The sequence below is a fragment of the Ambystoma mexicanum genome, chromosome 4p (genome assembly GCF_040938575.1).
Source record: "Ambystoma mexicanum isolate Mex_15411 chromosome 4p, UKY_AmexF1_1, whole genome shotgun sequence".
Classification (NCBI taxonomy): domain Eukaryota; kingdom Metazoa; phylum Chordata; class Amphibia; order Caudata; family Ambystomatidae; genus Ambystoma; species Ambystoma mexicanum.
In genome coordinates, this window is record NC_090927.1 from 211,945,523 (window position 1) to 211,969,395 (window position 23,873).

The following is a 23,873-nucleotide window of genomic DNA, read 5'->3' on the forward strand; positions in this document are numbered from 1 at the left end:
AGAAGGAGTGACCCACCTAGTCTCCATGTATGCAGACTACACACTCCTCTACTTGGACAACCGTGAACATATATTGCCATACATATTGGTGACGCTAGATGGGTTAAGTAGATACACAGGGATACAAATTAACCATGACAAATCTTGCCTCTTACCCCTTGCGTCGCTAAGTGAAACCAGCGCAGACAGGCTCCCAGTCATGGCCTTCAGATGGAAGACCACCTCCTTCAAATACAGGGATAACCATCCACTGAGACCCCAAGACTGAGCATTCCCTCAACACAGCGAGGGATAAAGACAACCTAGAAAAGTCAATGGACTTCTGGGGCAGACTCCCACTCTCAGTCGCAGGAAGAGCGGGGCTCTTTAAAATGGTGGCGCTACCTCACCTCCTACACTTCTTTACCAACGTCACATAGGACATCCCTCAGCAGTTTTTCAAAGACCTAAACAAACTATGCAGAGGATTCCTGTGGCAAGGCGGGAGGCATAGAGTGGCACTAGAAGTACTGAAGAGACCCTACGACAGAGGCCTGAAAATCTCCAACTTTGAACTATACTACCTAGCAGGCCTACTGAAACATGTAATTCAATGGATGGCGGACGAAACCACATCTGACACCTGGCTCTTACAACCAGCCATCCCCCACATGCTACTCCGAGATTTACTCTAGACCCCAGATGGCGCGAACCAACACAAACCATACCTAATGAAGCTAGGTATCCAGATCTGGAAACGAGCCTGTAAAGTCATGAAGACACGCGATCCATACTCACCTCAGATACCGATTGCTGCAATCATGACACAGACCAGGGGGCCCGAAAGAAATAAGGAACATGTGGGAACCCTATGGGGTCGCCACCCTAGGCGATATGGTAAACAAAAAGGACTCAACAAAGGTAGCAGGCGCCCCTCTCTCGGAAGAACAAGGCATGATAACCTGTTCAGTGGTTGTTAACCACATTGAGAGTTCGCAGCCATCTGCTTTTTGCTCACTGTACCTTTCACAGATGGGAAATAACCATTTGCATATCAGTCTTTGTCCCGCCCACATGAGCAGTCCAGCACCGAAATGCTATGGCAATTCCTCTCTGAACAAGAGTACCACCAGCAACCCCATACACGTGTTTCAGCCTTGTTGGGCATCATCAGTGAGGTGAAGCTGAGCCTCTCTAAGCACAGTGAGCAGGGAGTTCTGTCGAGAGAGGGGCGCCCGCTACCTTTGCAAACTAAATTTCAAGGAACCTGGGATTGGTAACCCTAGGTCTCCTGGGGGCAACCAGACGTGGTCTCCCTCTCACTGTGCTTAGAGAGGCATCAGCTTCACCTCACTGATGATCCCCAACAAGGGTGAAACACGTGTATGGGGTTGCTGGTGGTACTCTCGGTCAGGTTGGAATTGCCATTGCATTTCGGTGCTGGACTGCTCCTGGGCAGGACAAAGACTGATATGCAAATGGATATTTCCCATCTGTGAAAGGCACAGTGAGTAAAAGCAGTGGCTGCGAACTCTCAAGTGGTTAATAACCACTGAACAGGTTATCAGGCCTTGTTCTGTCGAGAGAGGGGCGCCCGCTACCTTTGCAAACTAAATTTCAAGGAACCTGGGATTGGTAACCCTAGGTCTCCTGGGGGCAACCAGACGTGGTCCCCCTCTCACTGTGCTTAGAGAGGCATCAGCTTCACCTCACTGATGATCCCCAACAAGGGTGAAACACGTGTATGGGGTTGCTGGTGGTACTCTCGGTCAGGTTGGAATTGCCATTGCATTTCGGTGCTGGACTGCTCCTGGGCAGGACAAAGACTGATATGCAAATGGATATTTCCCATCTGTGAAAGGCACAGTGAGTAAAAGCAGTGGCTGCGAACTCTCAAGTGGTTAATAACCACTGAACAGGTTATCAGGCCTTGTTCTGTCGAGAGAGGGGCGCCCGCTACCTTTGCAAACTAAACAAAAAGGACATTCTAACGTTCGCAGAACTACATGAGACCTCAGGACTACCAGTAGGGCAGTTCCCTACTCCACTGCACGGTGACAAACGCTCGCAAGCAGATGGCCCGAGGAGGAGAACCTCGAAACTGGACTAGATGGCATTGAAAACATGCTAAACGCAGCCGAGGGCGGACACGAAACCTCGAGACTCTACGAATCACTGCTAGATAGCGCAACCAAGCAAGAACTTAAGTGCAAAGCGAAATGGGAACGAGGGCTGGACCTGCAATTTGAGGAAAAGGAATGGGAATCAATAACTCCCCATCATAAAAAAGTGTCCAGAAACGCCTGACTGCAGCTTAACAGTTTTATATTATCAACAGAGCGTATCTCACGCCCAAAGTCATTTCCACATTCAAAGGAGCAAGAACAATGGAATGCCCTAAATGCAATGAACCCCGCGTTGGGATGACCCACATGTTCTGGGCATGCCAGACTATACAAGCCTTTTGGTCACAGATCGCTGCGAAGGTTGCTGACGCAGACATCATCCTGGGCGTACAGACACCTGGAGCGTGCATCCTGGGCATACACAAAAAAAGCAACAAAAAAAAACAAACCACTGAACAGGCTCAAAGACCTGATGTACATTTTAGCGAAGAGACGCATCGACCTAAGTGGACAACGGCTGAAACTGGAGCATGGGAAAATGCGCAAAGAGAACAGAGACTGGACATCAGCGAAGACCTACACCAATGGGTGGCACTCACGGTGTCATTTTTCCATCCAACCGAAGTAGCTTCCACCACCGACGCCAGCAGCCCATGAGGGCCTTCCGGAACTTGAAGAAAAGGCGAAGAACAATAGTGGTTTAGGGAAAGTTGGGTGGGGGAGGGGGATACACAAGAGTACTAAACGATGTATTAATGATAATAACTGTTGTATTGTTACAAAACCAAATAAATACGTTTAAAAAAAACTTGGCTGATAGTCTGTGTCTTTGTAGGATACCTGGTGTACTCTTGCTAGGTTTTCTCTCATCTTGATATATTTTAACTCAGCCTTTTGCCAGTCCTGCTGTTTCCTAACCCGGACCTTCCTTGGCGGATGCATTTCATACACTGTTCAATTTGAAGGTGCCTGGTATGCTTCTCTAACAGGACTTTTCTCTTTTGACTTGAACCTGCCTGGTATACTCAGCTGCCAGGGCCTTTCTCTCATAATTTGAACCTGCCTGCTATACTCTCCTGTCAGGGCTTTCCTCTTATTACCTGAATATGCCAAGTATATTCTTCTGCCAGGGCTTTTCTCATACGTCCTCTGCGCACACTTACAAACTTGATAGTTTCTTATGTGTATTTTGTTCTGTCTTGCCTCTGCACTATACAGATAGGGCTTTTCTTATAGGTATGCAACATACACTCACAAACTTAAACAGTCCCTTACATTTTTTTTGTTCTTTCTTTTTAAGTAATATTCAGTTGCTCGTTCTTACTCATGCACTTCATTCAATGTTATTTGCTTTCAGGAGGATTGCCAATACGCCTGGTGTCCCCACTTACCTTGGGTGGACTCACCGGCTCTTGATGGCGTATATAGGCTTTCCTGCGGCAAGCCTGCAGGTCTTTGGCGTTCTGTTCCTTCCGGCCGCCACTGCTTTGCAGCTTCTATGCCTCTTGCAGCTCCCGCTCTTCCATTCGGTGGCTCTCAGGGCTCAGGCGGCGAGGAGGCTGCCTTTCGGCACCTTCAAATACTCTGAAGCTTCTCGTCTGCTTCTGGCATCCTCGCAGCATGCCGTTCCTTGGAGTCGGCCCCTCTCTGTTCCTTTGGTAAGAGGGTTGGCTCCACTGACCTCGCACCAGCCCTGAAGTCGATCGACTGCGAGAAAACTAGAGTTCTCCAGCCAGCATCTCCCAGTCAGCTGGTCTGCCGGTTTAAATTTCCTGCCAACTTGCCTTTCCTTGAAACAACTAGAGCACAGCTTGTGCTCTTGGCCTACAATGATCTTCATTACTCTGCACCCCATCCTAGTACCTTTGCATTTAGGAAAAAGCAAGTCAGTTCTTGATGACTTGTATGGAAAACCTGGAAAAGTAGTTTTGAAAGGCAAGTCAGATTTTTGCAACGTGTGTACAGAGTATGGGGAAGCGTTTTCAGTAACCTTCCTTGGTGGGTGAGGGGCGGTATGATCATCTGACATTAAGGCATGGGGTATGGATGGGGTATCCTAAAATTATTATCAGGGGGATAGCAGGTCTCATCCGATTATGTCATGTCACTACCTTGGGGGTTTGCCTCCCCCATATGATCCTCCCTCATATTGCCGCCCGAGGAACGGGATCAGGGAGCAGCTGCCGTCCCCTGGCAACATGGGGAAGAGATCATCGCCAGGAAAAGAAGTGATGACACCATTGGATGCATCACAGTAACATGCACCTCACAGGTACCAATAAATGCAGACACCACTCAGAAGCCCCCCACTTTAATCAATAAACTCAGCAAATGGATTTTAATTTGTCTAAACAATCATTGATTTCTAATCAGTTTGACTTTCAAAATATTTGAATCGGCAACTCGAAATAAATTAAAAAAGAATTATAATAATAATTTGATTTCACCAGCTCACATAAATAAGAGCAACTGTTTGTTCACCCCAAATCAAAGACTTGCCCTTTTTTCTGTTTTAAGTTTATTTCCTTTAACTTTAGTTTGATTTCATTTTGTTGCATATGATTGTATTCTGACTCGTTTCAGGTTCAATCAATTCAAATTTGATGGGTGGCAAGGGGATTTAACAACAAACATGGCAAAATGGCTATTTAAAAGGTAGTCAGTTCTGCAGGAGTATGACTCATTGTAATGCGTCACACCATAATTCGTGCAAATCACTTTAAACTCGCCCACCCCTATTCAATACTATGGAGGTCACACGGATTGTTGAGGCAAAGAGACGATTCAGTTTGTAGTGTGCACTATGCCAAGACTCAAAACTAGCAAGCCATCATGTGGTAGGAAATCCTCATGTAGACCCAACATGTAAGGTGGCAAACATCTAGCATATTCTCAAAGCTTTCCCACGATCAACAAAAATAATACAGTACCTATTTTTGGGAGCACTTATTCTGAGAAGCATATTTTATTATCGGACTGCATATCTAGCTGTGGACGCTTGTAAGGCATAATAGAGTGGCTTAGCTTTCAGTACCAAAATTGTAATGTGATCCGCATAAACTGTCGAGGAATTTCCTTAGATCAACCCCAAATTTAGCAAGACTATCAAGAGGAATTCATCTCACTCATTGCATTATTTATCCAAAATGCCATGCAGACTACTTGCTGAGACAAACAACTGTTCTGCAGTTTTTAAGTTCTTCACAGAATTTTCTGAACCAATGCTGAAAGAACATCTTACCCTTAGCAAATTTCATGTAATGAACCCGTTTCTTGGAAGTCTTAGATTTCTCTTCAAGGCTAAATATTTTCTTCTCCTCGCTTGCTTGTGAATCTGGGAAAAAGGGAACACACAAGAAGGATTGACAAATAAGTTATGAGCAAAACTGAAAGGGCACAAAACAGCACCTATTTTTCTAAATTTGACATAGCATCATAAAACTTTTTTAAAAAAGTGTGTTTACTCGCTTGGCAAAATCCTGCCTATTTTAAACAGTCAATCTTTAGAAGAAAGGAAATTATTACGTTTATTGTAATGTGAATGTCCTCATGGAGGGTGGCAGCAAAGATGAGCAAAACATCTTGAAATGAGGCATGGCAAAATTGGTCTCAAAATGGCAGGGCAATCCCACAGTTGTAAATGCCCTCAACCGTTTGGAATTTGCTTACACTGCAGGCAGTCACAGAAAAAGTAGTTCTAAAAAGATTGCCTTCACTGTGGGACATTAGAATGGAACCTTCGCACACTGCATCCTCATGCATTCGCTCTGCCCCAGCAAAAAGGCGAATTATCAACTGCCCCACCATTTTACAATGGACCCACCATTCCCATAACACTAAGTTCGGAATGCAGCATATGCTTAAAGAGATGGAAGAGTGGGTGGTGGTATGAAGGACGAGCAAGGATCAAGAGAACCAAAATTACAATTAAAGTACATTTTTCATTATTCAACCATCCTGCTCTACTTCCTTCACAAAAAAATAAAATAAATAGGATCCACACTTTAGAACCTTAAGATGGGAGGAGATGAAAGTATAGTTCGATCAGTTTCAAGCAAATAGGTTGCACAGAACTTGTAGGCCAAAATATGGGTCTTTAAAAAGAAAGATTCATGTAACCCTAGTTGCAAAAACCATGTGATGTGTGGCGTATGTGGTTTCTCTACAAACGTCAGCTAGGGGACAGTTGTCTGCAAAGCCACCAATGCTATTTGTGCAGAGTCTTTGAGGATCACACATTTCTCCAAGCTCTTAGGAACGGGAGTTGCAGAGAAGATGCATAGAGCAAAAGTTGTTTTAATATCTATCTTGAAAGATTATATGCCAATCTGACTGCTAAGAAGACTATCTGAACGGCTTTGCTTTGCTCTCCCGGGGTAACATTTTAAAGCTCTAGATATCCAGATGATGGTATGTTTTGTCAGTTTAGGAAGCATGAGGCCTAGTGCGAAATACTAAGAACAATGAAGACAATTTCCAGACTAAGGTTAAAATCCTAAAGTAATTTAGAGAAGAAAGATGGAACCTTTTGAAGGACCACCTTGTCCCAGTAAGATTTCTGGATGCAGTTTTCTAGGCCAGGCTCAAAGTGCGTGCTTTCTGTAGGGATGTTTGTGATGTGTCCCTCTTTTCATTAAGTGGCAAACGCTAATTTAACTTCCCCCAGTATACACTCCCACCCCACAATTCTGATACAAAAGACAATCTGTATCAATGAAACTCAAATTTACTTAAATAAAAGAAAAACCAAAAATGGCCCCCTTACTTTATGCACGGGTGGTGACCACAAGTTATATATATTTTACATGGGCTTGTTTACACAAATAAAGTTGGCCTGCCTGTGACAATATCGCTATGAAGTAGCATGCAGACACACATTCAATCACCATAATGTCAAATGAAATATATTTCTAACATTTCTATCCTAAATAAAATAAGGCCACCTTTAAGCAGCATTCTCAATTCTATGATGACCATGCTGCTTATCGGTCAACATATTAAAGCTTTCTTCAATTATCATTTATACCAAATGAATGCGTTTATCAACAGAAGAGAAACACTTATTTTCTCCAATATCAAAAAAAGGTATTGGTATTAGAAAAAGGTTTCCACTATGTGAATGTGGGTTTGTGACTTTCTAATATGTGCAAGCAATTTAAGAGTAGACCACAATGAGTTGCATCATAATTCCACAGGTTTGGGTAAGGGAAGCAGTGTTAACAATTGGGAACGCACAGAATATCTATTCACCCACCCCACACAGGAGAATGGTTTTGAGATTTTCTGTTGCAGTGAGGAGTACCTCTCCCCTTTTACTTTACAAACTGGGTCACACTCTGCAATGTCAATACTGAGGGGTGAAAGAAGTTTACATTAGTGCCATTATCTATGTTAGTGGAAGTGACACAACTGAGCTCTCTCTCATTCCCAAAGTCTTTTAAAGTATATATGACTTTCATAGATCACAATTATCAAGCCATTCTTCATTAGGCTATGGTGTGGGCCGCCTTTCAACCACAGCACAAAGTTGACGACATCTGTGAAAATGCTTTGGGTACAATTGAGTTACATTTTTATTTACAAGAACTGTGCTTAGATTGCACAGAAGTGCTATCGGTTTTACACTGCGCACACAGCTCTGAAATGTAGGGTTGCTTTGAAGGGACAGCTCACTTGGTTTTAAAATGCACTGAGAATGCAAGGGACATGTCTCATTACAATATCAATGTACTTTGATGGCACCCCACCCAGACCACCTATTCCTGGGACGACTTCTAGCGAGAATTTATCATTTAATTTGGGAATAATAACAGTGGAAAAATCCTTTCAGTTCTTGGGATCAGCATAGGCCATCACAACTATTGGATAAAATCCCAGTCAGCTAGGTCTGTCATGTCCTGTGCCATAAAATGAGAAATGGTTCCCTTCTGGACAAGGTTCATCGACTTCCAGATATTATCCAGGGCCAGCACTCATCCAATTCGAATAGGAATCCTCCCATCAGCAGCCCTTAAGAAATCCCAGCTCCTCAGTCCAGTTAATACTTTAAATATGTTTGCTATAAATTGGGCACATATTCCAGGTTCTAAATGGTATGGAATCCTCCAAAGAAAGATGGACATTGGGTTTTAATACTGGGATTTTAAAGCCAAATTATTATTTGCTGCCACCGAGACCCTCTTGAAACTGAATTTTGGTCTGGTAGGTACTGGAGTGTGTTGAGATGGGTGGCTTTGTATGGGAGGTAGGCCATTTTAAGCATACAGCATGCTTCTATTCGAATCTCGTACAATGTTATTAGGATTAGGTAATGTAGTCCAACCAGCAAGCAGCAAATATCCATCCATTCAATTTCAGTGTACGTTTTTGGAAGACCCATCAGCAATGTCACCCGTCACAAAACAGACCAGCAACAACAGGCAGACCCCAACATGTATAGTGTACACAGGGTCATTTAGTGATACTTCCAATTAGGGACCACATTGATAACACAAAGCAACCTAAAACAATCATCCTTAATACCAACAGGATGGCTGTCCTATAATTTAACTCAAAAAGGGCTCAGAGATGCTTCGGCTTAGCAGCACCTGGGGCTCAGTATGCTACAGTTCGGTAACACCCTTTTGCACAGCTTCCCCTTAAACCCAACAGTTTTTGCCTCAACAAGTCTCAGTCCCGGCTCTTCCCAGAAAGATAAGCTTAGAGTCACTCATAGTGCTGAGGTTTTTAAGTGCCTTCGACACCGCTTTCTCATCTCTTGGTTCAATGGGGAGCGGTCATCTAGTTGTTATTTATTTACATGGTTTGACTCATCTCTTGGGGGGTGGAGGATTATGGACATTTGGCGGTTTTCGGTTACACGTTATGATTATTCTTAGTATGCTTATCGCTAATACTTTAATGTGGTTTTTATTGGATATTGGGAGGGGTCCTGGGATTGGTTCTGTATGTGGATTCATTTGTTCTTTGAGCTGAACAGACTTCGCAGTCTTATCTGTTCTTTTGGTTTGTTATTTTATGTTTTCGGTTCATTTTCATGTTTATTTTCTTTTCATTTCCTTTTTATTTTAGTTTTGCTTTGGATGTTCCAGATTTTCTAGTTACAATGCCTTTTTGCACAGGTGGGACCACTAACGACCTGTGCATTGTCTCTTGGAATGTTAATGGGGTCAATAATATGTTAAAGAAGAAGAAAGTTTTTCACATATTACAGGATATGCATGCTGATATCTGTTTTTTACAAGAGACTCATGTTTTGGGAGACGAGATTTCGAGGCTGGAAAGGGAGTGGGTGGGATCAGCTTATGGATCTTCCTTCTCGTCAAGGTCGAGGCGTGTGGCCATTCTGATTCGTAAGAAACTGCCTGTTAAAATCTTGAGGGAATGTGCGGATAAGGATGGCAGAATGATTGCATTGCTGGTTGAGATTCAGGGGGAGTTGTTAACCCTCTGCAATGTGTATGCTCCCACAGTGGATGATGGCTCCTTCTTCAGAATGGTGGCACAAACCCTTTTAGATTTGAATAACCCTAATATTCTGCTTGGGGGTGACTTCAATACGGTAGTTGATCCTGATCTGGATAGAAGTCAAGTCAGGCGTGTGTTACGTTGTGATTATCATCATCAAGCACTTCATTCACTCTTGGAGGAACATGATCTGAAAGATATGTGGCGTTTGGAGAACCTAGACAAACGGCAATATAGCTTCTTTTCTAGTGCGCATGGTGTGTTCTCTAGATTGGATATGATTTTTTCTGGTGGGAATGTGTCGGAAAGTGTTGTATCAAGTAGTATTGGCAATATTTTATAGGGTGATCATGCCCCCGTTGAGATGCATTTGAGACTTAAATTTCAGTGCAAAAGGAGTTTCTCATGGAAGATGAACACATCTATTCTGTTAGATGATGACATTCTGGAACGGATTGTTTCGGAGGCGAATTATTTTGTTTCGGAGAATCGCTCGGAAGAGATCAGTGTTGAGAACACGTGGGAAGCCTTTAAATGCAGTATGCGTGGTGTCTGTTTAGGGCTGTCGTGTGGTAAGCAAAAAAAGGAGGAGTGTAAGAGGCGTGATCTAGATCTACGTATTAGTGGGATCTCGAGGGATCTGATGCTTGACCCGACTAATTCGGTTTCTTTGGCAACTTTGAAGAAACTTAAAAAAGAAATGGAGGACCTTTTGACGATGAGGGCTGAACGAGGCTTGTTCTATTCAAAATGTACATATTTTGAGAAAGGGGAGCGTTGCGACAGATGGTTGGCATACAGGTTGAGGAAAAGGATTTCGGAATCTGCAATAATGTCTATTATTGACAAGGATGGTAGAATTACATTTGATCCAAATAAAATTGACTTGACATTTCGTGACTTCTATGAGAATCTGTATAGCAATGAGGCGGGTATTACCGGTTTGGGTGAGAACTCCTTTGGTAATTTGCCAATGCCGACGGTATTAGATGACGATCGTGATCTACTTGGTGTTGAGATTACGGTAGATGAGATCAAAGGAGCGATTTCAGCGCTGAATACAGGCAAATCCCCGGGTCCTGATGGCCTCCCTTGTGAGTTTTATAAGATTCTTCCGAACTCAGCCTTGGAACTCGAGAGACGTGTATGTATCTAGCAAACAGACTGGGATGCTGCCTAAAAGTACAAATCATGCTTCTATTTCGGTATTTTTGAAAAAGGGTAGGGATTGTAATCTCCCGGCCAGTTACCGTCCGATCAGCTTAATCAATACAAATAAGATTCTTGCCAAGGTCCTGGCTATGCGCCTGGTGCAATTTTTGCCTAATCTGATTGGTGAGGAACAATCTGGTTTCATGAAAAATAGGCGTACCTCTAGTAACATCAGAAGATTATTACTTACTATGGAAATGGCGGATAGAACGAATCGAGATGCTGCTGTCCTTTCGCTTGATGCGGAAAAGGCGTTCGACAGGGTTAGTTGGGATTACTTTTATTCCGTACTGAGGAGGATGAATCTGGGTGAGGAGTTCATTTCTTGGGTTGCTCTTTTATATTCCAGGCCAACTGCTGCCGTTAAGACTAATGGTGTAATTTCAGAACCCTTTTGTTTGGAACGCGGCACGCGTCAAGGTTGTCCTTTCTCCCCTCTGTTGTTCATTCTGGCAATTGAGCCTCTTGCTGTTTGCATCAAAGATGAACCAGATTTGCACGGGGTGGGTTGCTGGGGTATGGTACAAAAGGCTTGGCTTTATGCGGACGACCTTCTATTAGTACTGGAGAATTTGCAGGTGTCTTTGCCTAGTTTGATGAGGCTGTTGTCGGATTTTCATGATTGCTCGGGCTACAAGATTAACCGTTTGAAGTTTGAAGTGCTGCCCCTAACGAATGGTTGTGATAAAACCCTGGTTACGGGACAGGGGTTTACGTGGTGTGGGGAACGCTTGCGTTATTTGGGGGTATGGTTGACGTATCCTCTTTCCAGGATGGTAGATGAGAACATGACCGTGGTTATTCGTGAATGTAAATCGGATCTAGAAAGGTGGTCTTTGCTTAAGCTCTCTTTATGGGGTAAAGTCAATGCCCTGAAAATGAATACAACACCCAAAATCAATTTTGTGTCTAGCATGCTTCCTTTGAAGATTAAGAACTGCTACTGGAAGGAATTGGACCGCCTAGTTCAAGAATTTTTGTGGGACAAAAAGCCACCAAGACTTAGTCTTTGGAAGTTACAGCTTCCTGTCCATTTAGGTGGTCTTGGGGTACCAAATTTTCGGGCCTATCATTTGGCCTTTTCTGCCCATTCTTTTGTTCCATTTTTGACAGGTGAATTAGACAGCTGGGCGGTGGCGGAGTCCAGCGCTTATGGGCCGCTGGCCCCGACAGCCTTGTTGACCACTAATACCAAGATTCCGGGTGGCAATTTGTTGGCAACGTCATTTTTGCGTGATTCATGGATTGCAGTTTGGTCATTGCTTGATCGGGATGCGTTCAAAAGCAGGAGTGCCTCTATCTGGTTGAATCCTAGGATCAGGGACAATTTGAGGACTGTTTTTTGGCCTGAATGGTTTTTGATGAATATTAAACAGGTTTCTGATTTGGGGAATGATGATCGATGGTTGACTGCCGCAGAGCTGAGAGAGAGATGGAATTTTGATAGTTTATCAGACTCTGCATATAGACGGCTAAAGAGGGCGGTTGGTGAGGTTGACTGGTCTGACTCTTTGGATGTGTGCGCTTTGCTGACAGACTCTAGTGGGAAGTGTGGCGGCCTGGCCAGTCGGCTTTACAAGCTAATGGTGTCACATTTTCGAAGTAATGACAATTTACGGAGAGTATGGAGTGAGAAAATAGGATCAGAGATTGATTCGGATGATTGGCAGAATATGTGTAGTAATGTATCTTTGTGCTCTCTGAATCTAAGTGAACGTTCTCGACAGATAAAGATCCTGAACCGGGTGTATTGGTGCCCTGAAACACTGCATAAAAGAGGCATGTCTGACAATTCTAACTGTTGGGGGTGCGTCCAGGCAGTCGGGTCATTGGAACACATGTTGTGGGATTGTGTGAGAGTCAGAGATTTTTGGAGTGAAGTTTGTAATGTGTGTGACAGGATTGCAGGAGGTGATTTGGTTCTTGATTTTAGGACGGTTATCCTGGGTGATGATTCCGGGTTGGGTGATGTCAGCTCAGCCCACAAGAAGTGGTTTTTTCGTGCATTTATTGTGGCCAAGAGGTTGATTCTCCGCGGGTGGAAAGGGCGGGAATCTCCTTCCTATGGGGAGTGGATCCAGGAATTGCAATGCCTCTCACGGACGGAGAAACTTATTTACAGATTGAAATGTAAAATGTCGACATATGAGAAGATTTGGAACGTGTTCAATGACTTCTTTTAAGTTGGTTCTTTGTTTTTTTCCTCTTGTTTATAATTTGGTTTCTGTATTAATGTATTGGCTGATATGTTGTATATATTGTATATACTATAAATAAACATTTTTTTTAAAAAAAAAAATCTACTGCTCATCCTGGACATTCTAGAATTCCGAAGGGCCTCCAGTTCCACGCAAGTCTGCAAACCGAGTCAGATATGGACTGGGGCGGTGATCTTAGCACAGTGAAGAATCCCCCTAACGTCTGCCAGGCGATGGCAAGCAAAGTCTCTAACTGTGTAATTCGGGTGCCAGGTGTCCCCACTCTCCACCCTGAAATCCTGGCCTTGATGATTCACATCTCATCCCTATAGGGGCCTTGCCATATTCTCCCACCTCCTCCTCGCTTTCTCCTGCCTGCTCCTTTTCTATTTCCTTGGCTATTTGCACAGCACTTGAATTCCATCGAATGCCTCATCTATGATCTTTCCTTCATCCTCCTCAGTGCGCCCCGCGCCCCACCCCCCTCCCCCCCCTTGGCTCCTGCATGGGGCGTCCGACATGAATTACACCAGTGACGCGAGGATGATGGTTTTGTTTGGTGTTGGTGCATTGAATTTTCCAATGCATGTAAAACAAAACACAGAAACAAAAAACTGGGCACATGTGACGTGTGCTGTGCGTGCCTCCCCGCGACCCCGCTTCGGCCGTGCTGCTGTCTGGGCGGGGGATGATGGTGCTGGCTTGGTGCTTAAAAATAAAAAAAAAAATAAAAAATGTAAACAAAAAAAAACGCACTACTATGTCAGTTTCCATTTCTCCGGCCGGAACCCTGACTATCTGGACCCTGCAGCGTGCCCTAGCTGCCTGGCCATCCCTGACCTGCCTAGTGCCCTGGGTGCATGCAGAGGGAACCCTCCTGACCATGAGTCATTTATGTTGGTCCTCATTTAAGGTGGTGAAGGATGAAGGGGTTGAGGTGCGTGTCGTGGTCTGGTTCTGTGGAGGCGATATTTTTCTGGCAGTGGCAAGACTTATGGCTGTGGCTGACAATTTGTTTTTAATGGATACTAAGCGTGGATTTGAAGAATTGCACTAGATTACTACATAGGTGGTGCCCTGAGGGCCATATCGTTCTTTGTGGGGGAGGGGTTCGTACTTCAGAGATGAAAAAGTATAGCTCCTTTTGGGAGAAGGGGGGGTAGACAGATGCTCTTGATAATGTTAGGATGTTATATTTTGCAGTGTGACTAGACACACTAGGCCGGTTTCAGAAGAGTGGCAGTGCCAGGCGTATTTCAGGTGGTTTTATTTTATTGATTTCAATTCCTGCAAATCTGGGGTGACCCATCTTTGGAAGCATGTTGGAATAGGCTTGAGTTCCTCTGTGGGTAATCCTGGCACTACTAGGCCCAGCACAGATCGTGGGAGCTCAGTAAATGAGATGGTCTTTTCTCTGATTCATTTCTACCAATCGGAGGATCTGGTAGGGGGCTAGGGGGGGGCTGCTTATGGGTGCTTGTTTAATAGAAGTCTTTCTGTTGTCGGCCAGGCTACTTAAGGTAGGCAGTAATTTGCTTGCATGGTGCGATTCTTGAACATGAGCATAATTGTCAGACCTGGTCGTGTAGTAGCATATTGCCATATGCAAGAAGAGTGCGTTTCTTTACCAGAACTGGAGGCAGAAGATTTGGAAAAAAAGACATTAGTGCACTGGTATCTCGGGTAATATAAAGGGGACGTTTTGGTGCGGGGGCACCGAGTGCACTGCACTAAGTGAGGACCAGGTGCAGGCGAGTGCAGCTTAGGCTGGAGAAGTTGGAGTAGAAGGTTGTCTCCCTGTCCCATCCAGATCACAGACAGGGGCAGACGGTTTTGCCAATGTCACTAGGCTGCCTTTAGTGCGCGCCACCCGGTGGTGTGCCCAATGCACGTCCCTCCCTCCCGCTTGTTTTATAACACCTTTGCCGGTGTTATCGATCGTTCCCTGTGGCCTTTGGGTGCCAAAGCGTCTCTTGTGTTTGAATGAAGGGTTTAGTGTGGATGACAAGTAGTTTCAAGAAATGGTCCATGTACTTGCATATAAGCCTTACAAGGAATCCATCCACATCACAAAACAACTGAGTGGATATATAAGGGTTTAATGGGATTTTAGGAGAATATTGAACACTGGGGTTCTAGGACACTAACAGTTCTATATAGAAACTATGTCCCTTAAAAGGAAGGGCAGCCTTCTTCCTTGCACATTGAGCGAGTTACTGGATCTCCATTCTCATTTCCTTTGTGGGTTTATGTCGGATCCTCACATAGTGTCCCTCATTATTAAACATAGATGGCAGTGTCATATGTGGGGTTACTGAGAAGGGATGGACTGTTTCTTTATCTGCTTGCTTAAGTATAAGATGGCTGTCCTTTTGTATTCCAAGGGTGCTATTTTGTTTTTTGAGAAATTGCTTCTATGTGGTTGTGTGTGGAATGTTCTCTATTCTCTTGCCCTCATAATATTTTTTGAAGGTCAGATCTTCACAGGGCATAGTAGCATCCGGGAAACGAAAGGAGGCAGGAGTCTTAAACCTTCAACACATTTACTGTGGTCAAAGTATGCTTTCAACATGAACCTACGAAAACATTGCCCAACTTCAATCTCAAATTTTTGTTATGCATGGATGGTCTCAAAGAATAGGTCTTGCTTAAGTATTGCTCCCATGGTATGCTATGTTATTGGGATTTAGATCGTGCTCTGCTGCCACGGCATGGCCTCCAGGCCCTCTGGAGGATCTGAAAGAGAAGGGAGTGTGTTAGGACAGTTAGTGGGGGAGAGGGAAAACGCAACATAGGTTTGTTATTGTGTTGATGCTGGCAGACCAGAAGTGCCCTGAGCTCTGCCTGCAGGTCTGTTTCTAAGTGTCAATTGAGTCACTGGGAGCCAGTTGGGATAGCAATGGTAGGAGATGTAATACAAGAAGGGAGGATCAAGGAATTTGGGATGTTGGTGGAGGAAACGGGGTTGCATAACGGACAATATATTACATATACTATAATGAGTAAGAGGATCCAAGAAACATGGTCAAAAATAATACTAGAGGAGCTACCGGATGCCGCCATAGAAACAATATATGACATAGCAGAAGGAGGGCACGAGATATCTAGAATATATGAGCTATTGATGTCCAAAGCAGGGAAGGAAGTGATACAACTAAGACAGGACTGGGAAGAAGATGTGGGTGCTCCTATGAGTGATGGGATATGGGAACGGGCTCTAGGGTACCACAAGAAAGTGTCGAGGAATGCGAGGTTACTGCAAATACAGTTATACATAACCCATAGGGCATATATGACTCCCCAAAGGATAGCCAAATTCAAGAATGTGGGAAGACAGACATGTCCTAAATGTGGCAAAGAAAATTCTGGGATGACGCACATGTTCTGGGCGTGCCCAGAGATTGGTACATTCTGGAAAGAAGTAGCCCACATATTAGACGAGAAAGGGGTTAAGATAAACATCGAGACGGCATGGGCATGCATGTTGTGAGGGTTCTCCAGACCATCCAAATTAAACACGTAAGCAAATTAAAGGACCTGGCGTATATACTAGCAAAGCGCAGAATTGCCATGGGGTGGAAGGCATGCCACAGACCAAGGATAGAGGTCTGGTGGAAAGACCTCTAGAAATGGACCGAAGCTCAAACAGCGTTGTGGCAAGATGCTGGTAATACGGGAGGGGAGGAGGAAGTGGGAACCCTGATGGCCTGGAAACAGTTGGTGGCTACGCTGTATGGGCCAGCCCAGGACTGGTCAAGTGACCAGGACTCAGATGAAAATATAGATAAGAAATCCCCTGCGCGTGAAGCAGCTGCAGAGCGTGAGGTAGAATAAGCTCGTAAGGGGGAGGGAAAGGGGATGCAATTGACACTCATTGACTCATGGGACACTTGGAGCAATGTGACATGTACTGCAAGTTGATTGTATGTATGTTTGAAGAAAATCAATAAAAAGTGTTTTAAAAAAAAAAAAAGTGTCATGTGAGTGGAGGAATGTATCCAGAAGGGAGCTTTGTGTGCCCATGGTGGTAGATGCATTGGCCGAGGCTGATGTGTAAATTGATTGTAGAGGATTGGTATTCTGTTTGTTGTCTGTTGAGAGGGCTATCATAGCGCCTCAAAATGACCGATTCATAGGTGGTGCATTATGAATCTACTATAAACAAATAAATATTATGCAATTGTCATGTGTGAGTGGCTTAGTTGGCATGTGCATGGTGTGTTTGAGCATAGAGTTTGAAGCTCTTGACGCAGGGAGGTTAGTGGAGCGCGCAGTGTGCAACTCAGAGCATGCATCCAATGAGATGTCAGGGCAGACCCGGTAGGGATTGGCCCTGTGGCAGATAGGGCAGTTTGCATCTACTGTAGGATTGCCTTCTAGTGTAATAGAGCCTATTTACCTGGGAGGTCTTGAGGTAAGGAAATAAGCACTTTTCAGGTCTTCAAACGTTGATGAAATTAATAGGGCTCAAGTTCTATAAAAAGAAAAGTGGAGGTATGGGGGCAGGGTTTAAAATTGAGATTCGATGAGCAGGATGTTGCTCATGCAACAGACATAGCAGACCTAATCATAGACAACCAACTCGACTTCCTAGCAATATCCGAAACCTGGCTCCATGCTGCTGCAGGACCCTCGCTAATGCTAGCCATTCCCGACTCCTATACCATTATTCGAGCGGCTAGGGAAACCTCAAAAGGCGCAGGGGTTGCCTTCATAGCTCGTGCTAACCTGCCACTCAGACCCTCGATCTCCCCTATGCTCAGGTCCTGTGGAATCCTCACAGTCAAACAACTTCCCATACCAGTATCCTCGCTCTCCAACTTATATACAGGCCTCCTGGACCTACTAGAGACTTTGAGGAGGATATTATCACGCTGCTCTCAGATAATACCAAACCCTTGTCAAAAATCTTAGTCTTAGGTGACTTCAACCTAGGCCTGTCCGACCTTAACGACCAAGTGCTAAATCATTGGAAGAATTTATGAGTGAAATTAACTTTAAGCAAAAAATCAATCAACCTACACATGTGAAAGGCCAAACTCTAGACTGGTTGGCCGACTATAACTGTGCCACCACAATAACTGCATCAAACCTCAGACATGGACGGACCACGCTCCGATTACCTTCACCATTCATGCCACCCGACCAGCTATCAAAACTAAGATTATAGCGCCACCCTTACCCACTAGGAACAAGCGCAACATCACACCAGAGAAACTAACTCATATCCTGATCCCAATACTGAACTCCACCACTACTGAAGACCCTGAATTAATCAATCTATTTAACACCTTGACCAAGGACTTAGACTCGTTGCCCCCTTGAAACTCCGCAAAAGTAAACCTAAAGCCCACCTTAACACTTGGTTTACCCCACACTTGAAAACCCTTACAACTGAAAAGAGGAAATGTGAAACCATTTGGAAAAACGTATCCACCAAAGAGAACAAAGATATTGTAATCGAAATATCCTCCCTATACAAAGCTGAGATCATTAGAACTAAACATGAAACTTACAATGACAGGATTCAGAACGCTAGTTCTAGTATCAAAGAACTATTTGGAATTCTAAAAGAGCTAGAATCCCCTATAGCCCCTGCGGCTCTCACCTGAAAAACAAAGATTTTGGTGCACTGGCATTCAAAATGCCTGGGCCAACAAAATTGCCACTCTTCAAATCAAAATTGCCACCAAACGACTTAACATTAACATTACTGATACTTCTCAGAAACCTGAAAAAAGATCTGCCCTCAATACTCTACAAGAATTCATATTCGCCCAAGTTACTTCACCCGAGGTAGAACTAATTACTGCCTCTCTGAAACCTTCTCGATGCCAAGGTGACATCTGCCCAGCACAAATTATAAAATATGCTGCTATAGATCTCGACCCTTTCATCACCAGGATAATAAACTCATCCTTTAAAATCATGCCAGGTTCCCACTAACCTAAAAGACGCCTGGGTACGCCCCTTACTGAAAAAAAGCTTCCCTCGATCCCACCATCCCTACCAACTACAGACCAATAACCACAGTCCCTTTTTTACTGAAAATTATCGGCAAGGCAGCCTATATCCAAATCCAGACTTACCTTGAGACTAATAACCTTCTAGGGCTCAGACAGTCTGGCTTTAGACCCCTCCACGGAACAGAAACAGCCCTAATTGATTTGAAAACACAAATTGACCTCATGAAAGTTAACTGACAATGCGCACTACTCCTCCTGCTTGACCTCTCTGCCGCCTTCGACTTGGTGGACCATAACATACTCTGTGAGCATCGCACATCACACATCAGCCAACTTCTCACAAGATGTTGCAAATTGGATCAAGTCCTTCCTAAATAAAAGAACAATGAGAGTTTGCTCGCCGTCTGACTCGGTCGACCCTATACCCATCACCCTCGGAGTGCCACAAGGCTCTAGCGTTTCCCGTACATTACATAATGTTTTTACCAACCCTCTTTCGACATTTTGGACCGCCTGGGTGTCATCTACACCAACTATGCCGAGGACACCCAGATACTGATTCGGCTATCTGGCAACTATGACACCAACAATGCCATACTAAACAAAATCTACCTCGTAATTCAGGCCTGGATGGCCACCCACAGCTTCTGCCTGAATGACGAGGAGACCGAAATGCTCATTCTAGGTGCCTCCACCTACCTCAACAAACGAAATATTAAATATGTGTCCTTCAACATAGACGGTAACACTATCAAAACTGCTAAAGAAACAAAAACTTTAGGCTTTTATATTGACTCCACTCCGAACTTGAGGAAACAAGTTAATGCCACTGCTTCGGCCACAGCCTACACCTGTAAGCTTATCCATGCCTCTAAAGCCTATCTGTACACAATCAGCCGCATCACACTAGCTCGAACACTAATCTTGTCTAAACTCGATTACTGCAACGCACTATATGCAGGAGCTAACAAGCAAGTGAAACTACAAACCTTACAAAACAACACCTTGAGTATTCCAAGGAAAGATCACATTTCCGAAATAAGACGGAGCCACAAATGGATTTCAATCTGGGACAGAATTTACTTTAAACTCGTCTCCATCTCCCGCAAATGCCTTAACAATGCCGCCCCTCAATACCTTAAAGACAAAATCATCCCAAAAACTTCCTCCAGACCCACTAGATCAGCTAACTCCTGCTGCATCATTACACCTCGCTTTAATCTGAAGAGAGCCGGAGGTACTAGCATCCCGGTACCAGCGGCCATAGCTTGGAATGCCCTCCCTCTCAATTTCCAGACCGACCAAACCTTCCACAGCTTTAGATCTAACACCAAAAAATTACTCCTTACAAATGATGCCCCTGCCGCATCTGCCGGTGCGCGGTATGCCAGCGGTATGCCAGCCACTCCATAACTATTAACCTGCAGTTATGACTCTTCCTGATGTCAAGTCTAATGTTGTATTTGTTTCTCATGATAATCATATACCGACAAATGTATACTCTGTAAGCATCGTCCTGTCTCCCATTATGAGGTTCCGTTCTATCCACTCTACTGTATTCAAGTACCCTTTGCCTTGCCTTGATTTATCCATGTATTCACGTTTTCTAAGCGGTCTTGTATTGCGCCCAGATACCCTAGGGTGTAGCGCGCTCTATAGCGCTCTATAAATAATAAACAAACAAACAGGAGCTAAAACCAGCTCCTGGGTGTCGGGCATCACCCTGTAGGCAGGAGCTACCGCAGGGGAACCAGGAGCTACCAGAAATGCTCCTTTAACTTTTTGTCCATTTAGTAAAAAACATTGTGTTTAAAAAGTATGTGTTCTAATTCTTAACATTCTCAAATACTCAAAGTTAATGTCACATTTACATGTTTAGAAGGCACCAGTTGGTCCTAGAAGCCAAAAGTAGCTTCTGGCAGCTGTTGGTTTCAAGCTAACCCGGCTCTACGTTGCTAGAAGCAGGAGCTAAATAGCTCCCAGCTCCCTTCAATTTCAAACCCTGGGGGGGAGGGGAGGAGGCTCAATGTATGAATAGGTGCCGAGTACATGGGGCAGAGGGCGTAGGTGTACACATTCTCATTGCCATGCTCATATAAATCGCTGGTTGTGGCAGGGTTTCTTTCTCCTCTCCTGCTGGGGTCAGGCTTGGTGACATGTTAGCATGGATCTTGTAAAATGAGCAATTGCTGCTGACTTCAAAATTGGAAAGGAGCCTCATCAATGGAGCACCTGACCTTTGTTTGAAGAGCAGGCCAAACTTGCTTTGAAGGTTTGGGACTAGCAGGGCATCCTATTGCAGAATACTGCAAAGACAACGCAGCAGGTTAGGTGACTGTTGCCGGGATGTTATATGTTTAGACGTTCCTGTAAATTATATGCCTTTTTTCTATTCCCGCTGACAAATGTGCTGTAAATGTTGCAGTTTTTTCCCGGTGTGCTCAAAAAGGCGCCTTTCTGGCGAGCGAAGCCATCTATAAAGAATGAACATTGGCAATATGTGGGTATGTAATGCTTCCAGAAGCGTACTGGTTTCTAGCCACCTCGACGAGGTGTATGCACTTTAACGCATGTGACACTGTGCGTGCCGCATGCGCATACTACTATTGCAGAAGCTCAGCCTCCAGTTTAACTAGTGCAATGCACATGGCTCTGCTCTAGCTAAAAGAGCCTCTGACCCACTGGTGCGGTGACCCTTGAGGAGCACTTTGCACCCCCTGGCATCAAAACCTGGCGCTGCCACTGCCCACTGCCCCGTCCCCGCCCACCCCACCACCACTACCATAAAACCTAGGTAAACAGCAACTTCCCCTGTTTCAGATCAGGCTGTGTCCCTCTAGATCCCATACACTCCTTTTGGAGATAAAGTGCAATACTGCAGCTACTCTTGCTTTACATTTGGTGGTGGAAACTGGGTATAGGAATCCTGGCTGTGTACCCATAGATAATCAGGATAGGTGGCTCTTCCCTCCCTACACGAAGAACCTATGTTTGCGATATTGTGAAAAAAGTCATTATAAACCACTCTTGCCCTACTGCATTCAGCCCTGACAATCTCCATCTGAGAAAATTTGCTGACTTGCTTCAAACTGTTAGGGAGAATTCTCTGTTTAGGCTGAATTTCCTAACCTAGTGAGTCCCCCAGCACCTTTGCTGGATTTCTGGAGTTTGTTTTTTTCTCCTGCCAAGAGTGAGACTCTTTTTCTCCCACTCTTGGACATGATTTGTGGTGTTCCTTTGAATGTTAATGTGTTTCATGGGCTATGGGGTCTTTTACTCCATAGGGTCTCATATGTTTTTTCTAGGTGGGTTACACAGCACCCTCCGTGCAGTAACACCGGGGTGTCATAGTGATCCCCCACCATAGACTCCATACCCTGGGACTGACTACTGTCTCCCAGGGCATGTAAAGTCACCATTGGCTTTACTAGTCCCAAATTACTAACAGAACCAGTACAAACCATCATATTGTGGACGTACTGGTAGGGGCAATTCGATTGCCCCATGGTCTGTTTTTCAAGGGGGCGCTGTCTTGTCCCCCCTCGTCGAGTTTTGGCTGGTGGCAGTGGATACTACTTTTTATATTCAACCGCGAATATATCTCGATGGGATTTTCTCATTGTTCGAGGCTAATGCTTTTTAACATAGCCTCTAACATACCGCCGGTTTATTTATTTAATATTAATTCACCGGTTGGTATTTTCTGCCAGAACTCGGTTTTATAATGGCGTTTGTGTTCGCCTCTGTAACTCCAAACCAAAGGTCGAGCCCTTTGTTCCACTTTTTGGCGGGCTTCTCCACAGAAGCCTCCAAAAGTGGTGCCACTCTGTCTGGGTACCACAGGGGGTGTCGGAGGGGGTTTAGGCACCCTGGACTGAGTTACCTTGGTAACTCAAGTCGCACTCTTGTGTGATTGGCCAAAGTGGTGAGCCGGCCGGCTCACCACTTAGCATATTTGATTGACAGCTAGGCTGAGTGAATGGGGGTGTGCTGCATAAAAGCAGGGCTTTCGGGACTGGAACTTCAGAAGTCGCTACAGGACCTGAAAATCCGACGAGGGAGAAGCTGAGCCGACCTGCTACGACGACACCACCAGTGGAGCCCTGCTGAACCGACTCACCACTTCCCAACGACAGAGGAGATCCCCCGGCTGGAGAGTCTTCTTCCCCTGACTGGCGGGCACAACCAGTTTACCTTCTTTTCTCGCATCCGAGGACGTCTTGTGGTCGAATTGCCCGTGCCAAGCACCCCGGCAACCGGATAGCCACTTACCATTGGACCGCGACTAAAAGGACCGCTCCTTTTAATTGAGAACTCCGCGGCTGGTTTCTTCCCTGGCAGTGCAACAGACCCCTGCTTTCCTCCCCGACGAGATCCTCTCTTCCTCCGGACGAAGCACCGACTTGCACCCGCTGCCATGAACAACTGCCCCCGCTGGAGCGTTCCCACCATTTTAAGGTACCATGTCCGCCAGGCCTCCCTTTCTAAAGATTGCTACAAGGTAACAATAATCCCTTAACCTTCTGGATTGGGCTGGCCGCCTTGACCATCTAACTGGTCCCTTTCTTTTTGGTCCAACTCTTTCTGAACTCATTGCGAGACTTTTGGGCACTTTGAACCGTGTGACCTTGGACACATTTCGACCGGAGCCTCTTAAAGTGGGTCAGGCCTTGTTAACTTTGACTTTACGGTTTTAACCTGCCTTCTTCTCCTACTGTGTTCTTCCGAAAGTGTTGGGATCTGTTTCTATCTTTGCTCTGCCTTTCTCTCCCTTTTTAACCGATTGATTAGAGTGCCATCTTCGTTAAGCGCTCACCGCTGTCTGAAAATAAGTGTTGCTTTACTTAAGACTTGTCTAACTAATCGGTGAAGGGAGTGTATATCTTTTAGTGACCGTGTTTTTGAACTGCTTGATATTAGTGCCA

General features: G+C 44.8%; 1 protein-coding gene across 2 annotated transcripts in view; it reads right to left on the minus strand.

Annotated features, from left to right (window-relative positions):
* Positions 1-23,873, minus strand: part of PINX1 (PIN2 (TERF1) interacting telomerase inhibitor 1) — a 1,062,731-nt gene that overhangs the window by 831,454 nt on the left and 207,404 nt on the right. For both annotated transcript variants that reach the window (XM_069605727.1, XM_069605725.1), the window contains one exon: positions 5,347-5,439. In XM_069605727.1, the coding sequence (XP_069461828.1) occupies positions 5,347-5,439 (93 nt within the window). The remainder of the gene's footprint in view (positions 1-5,346; positions 5,440-23,873) is intronic.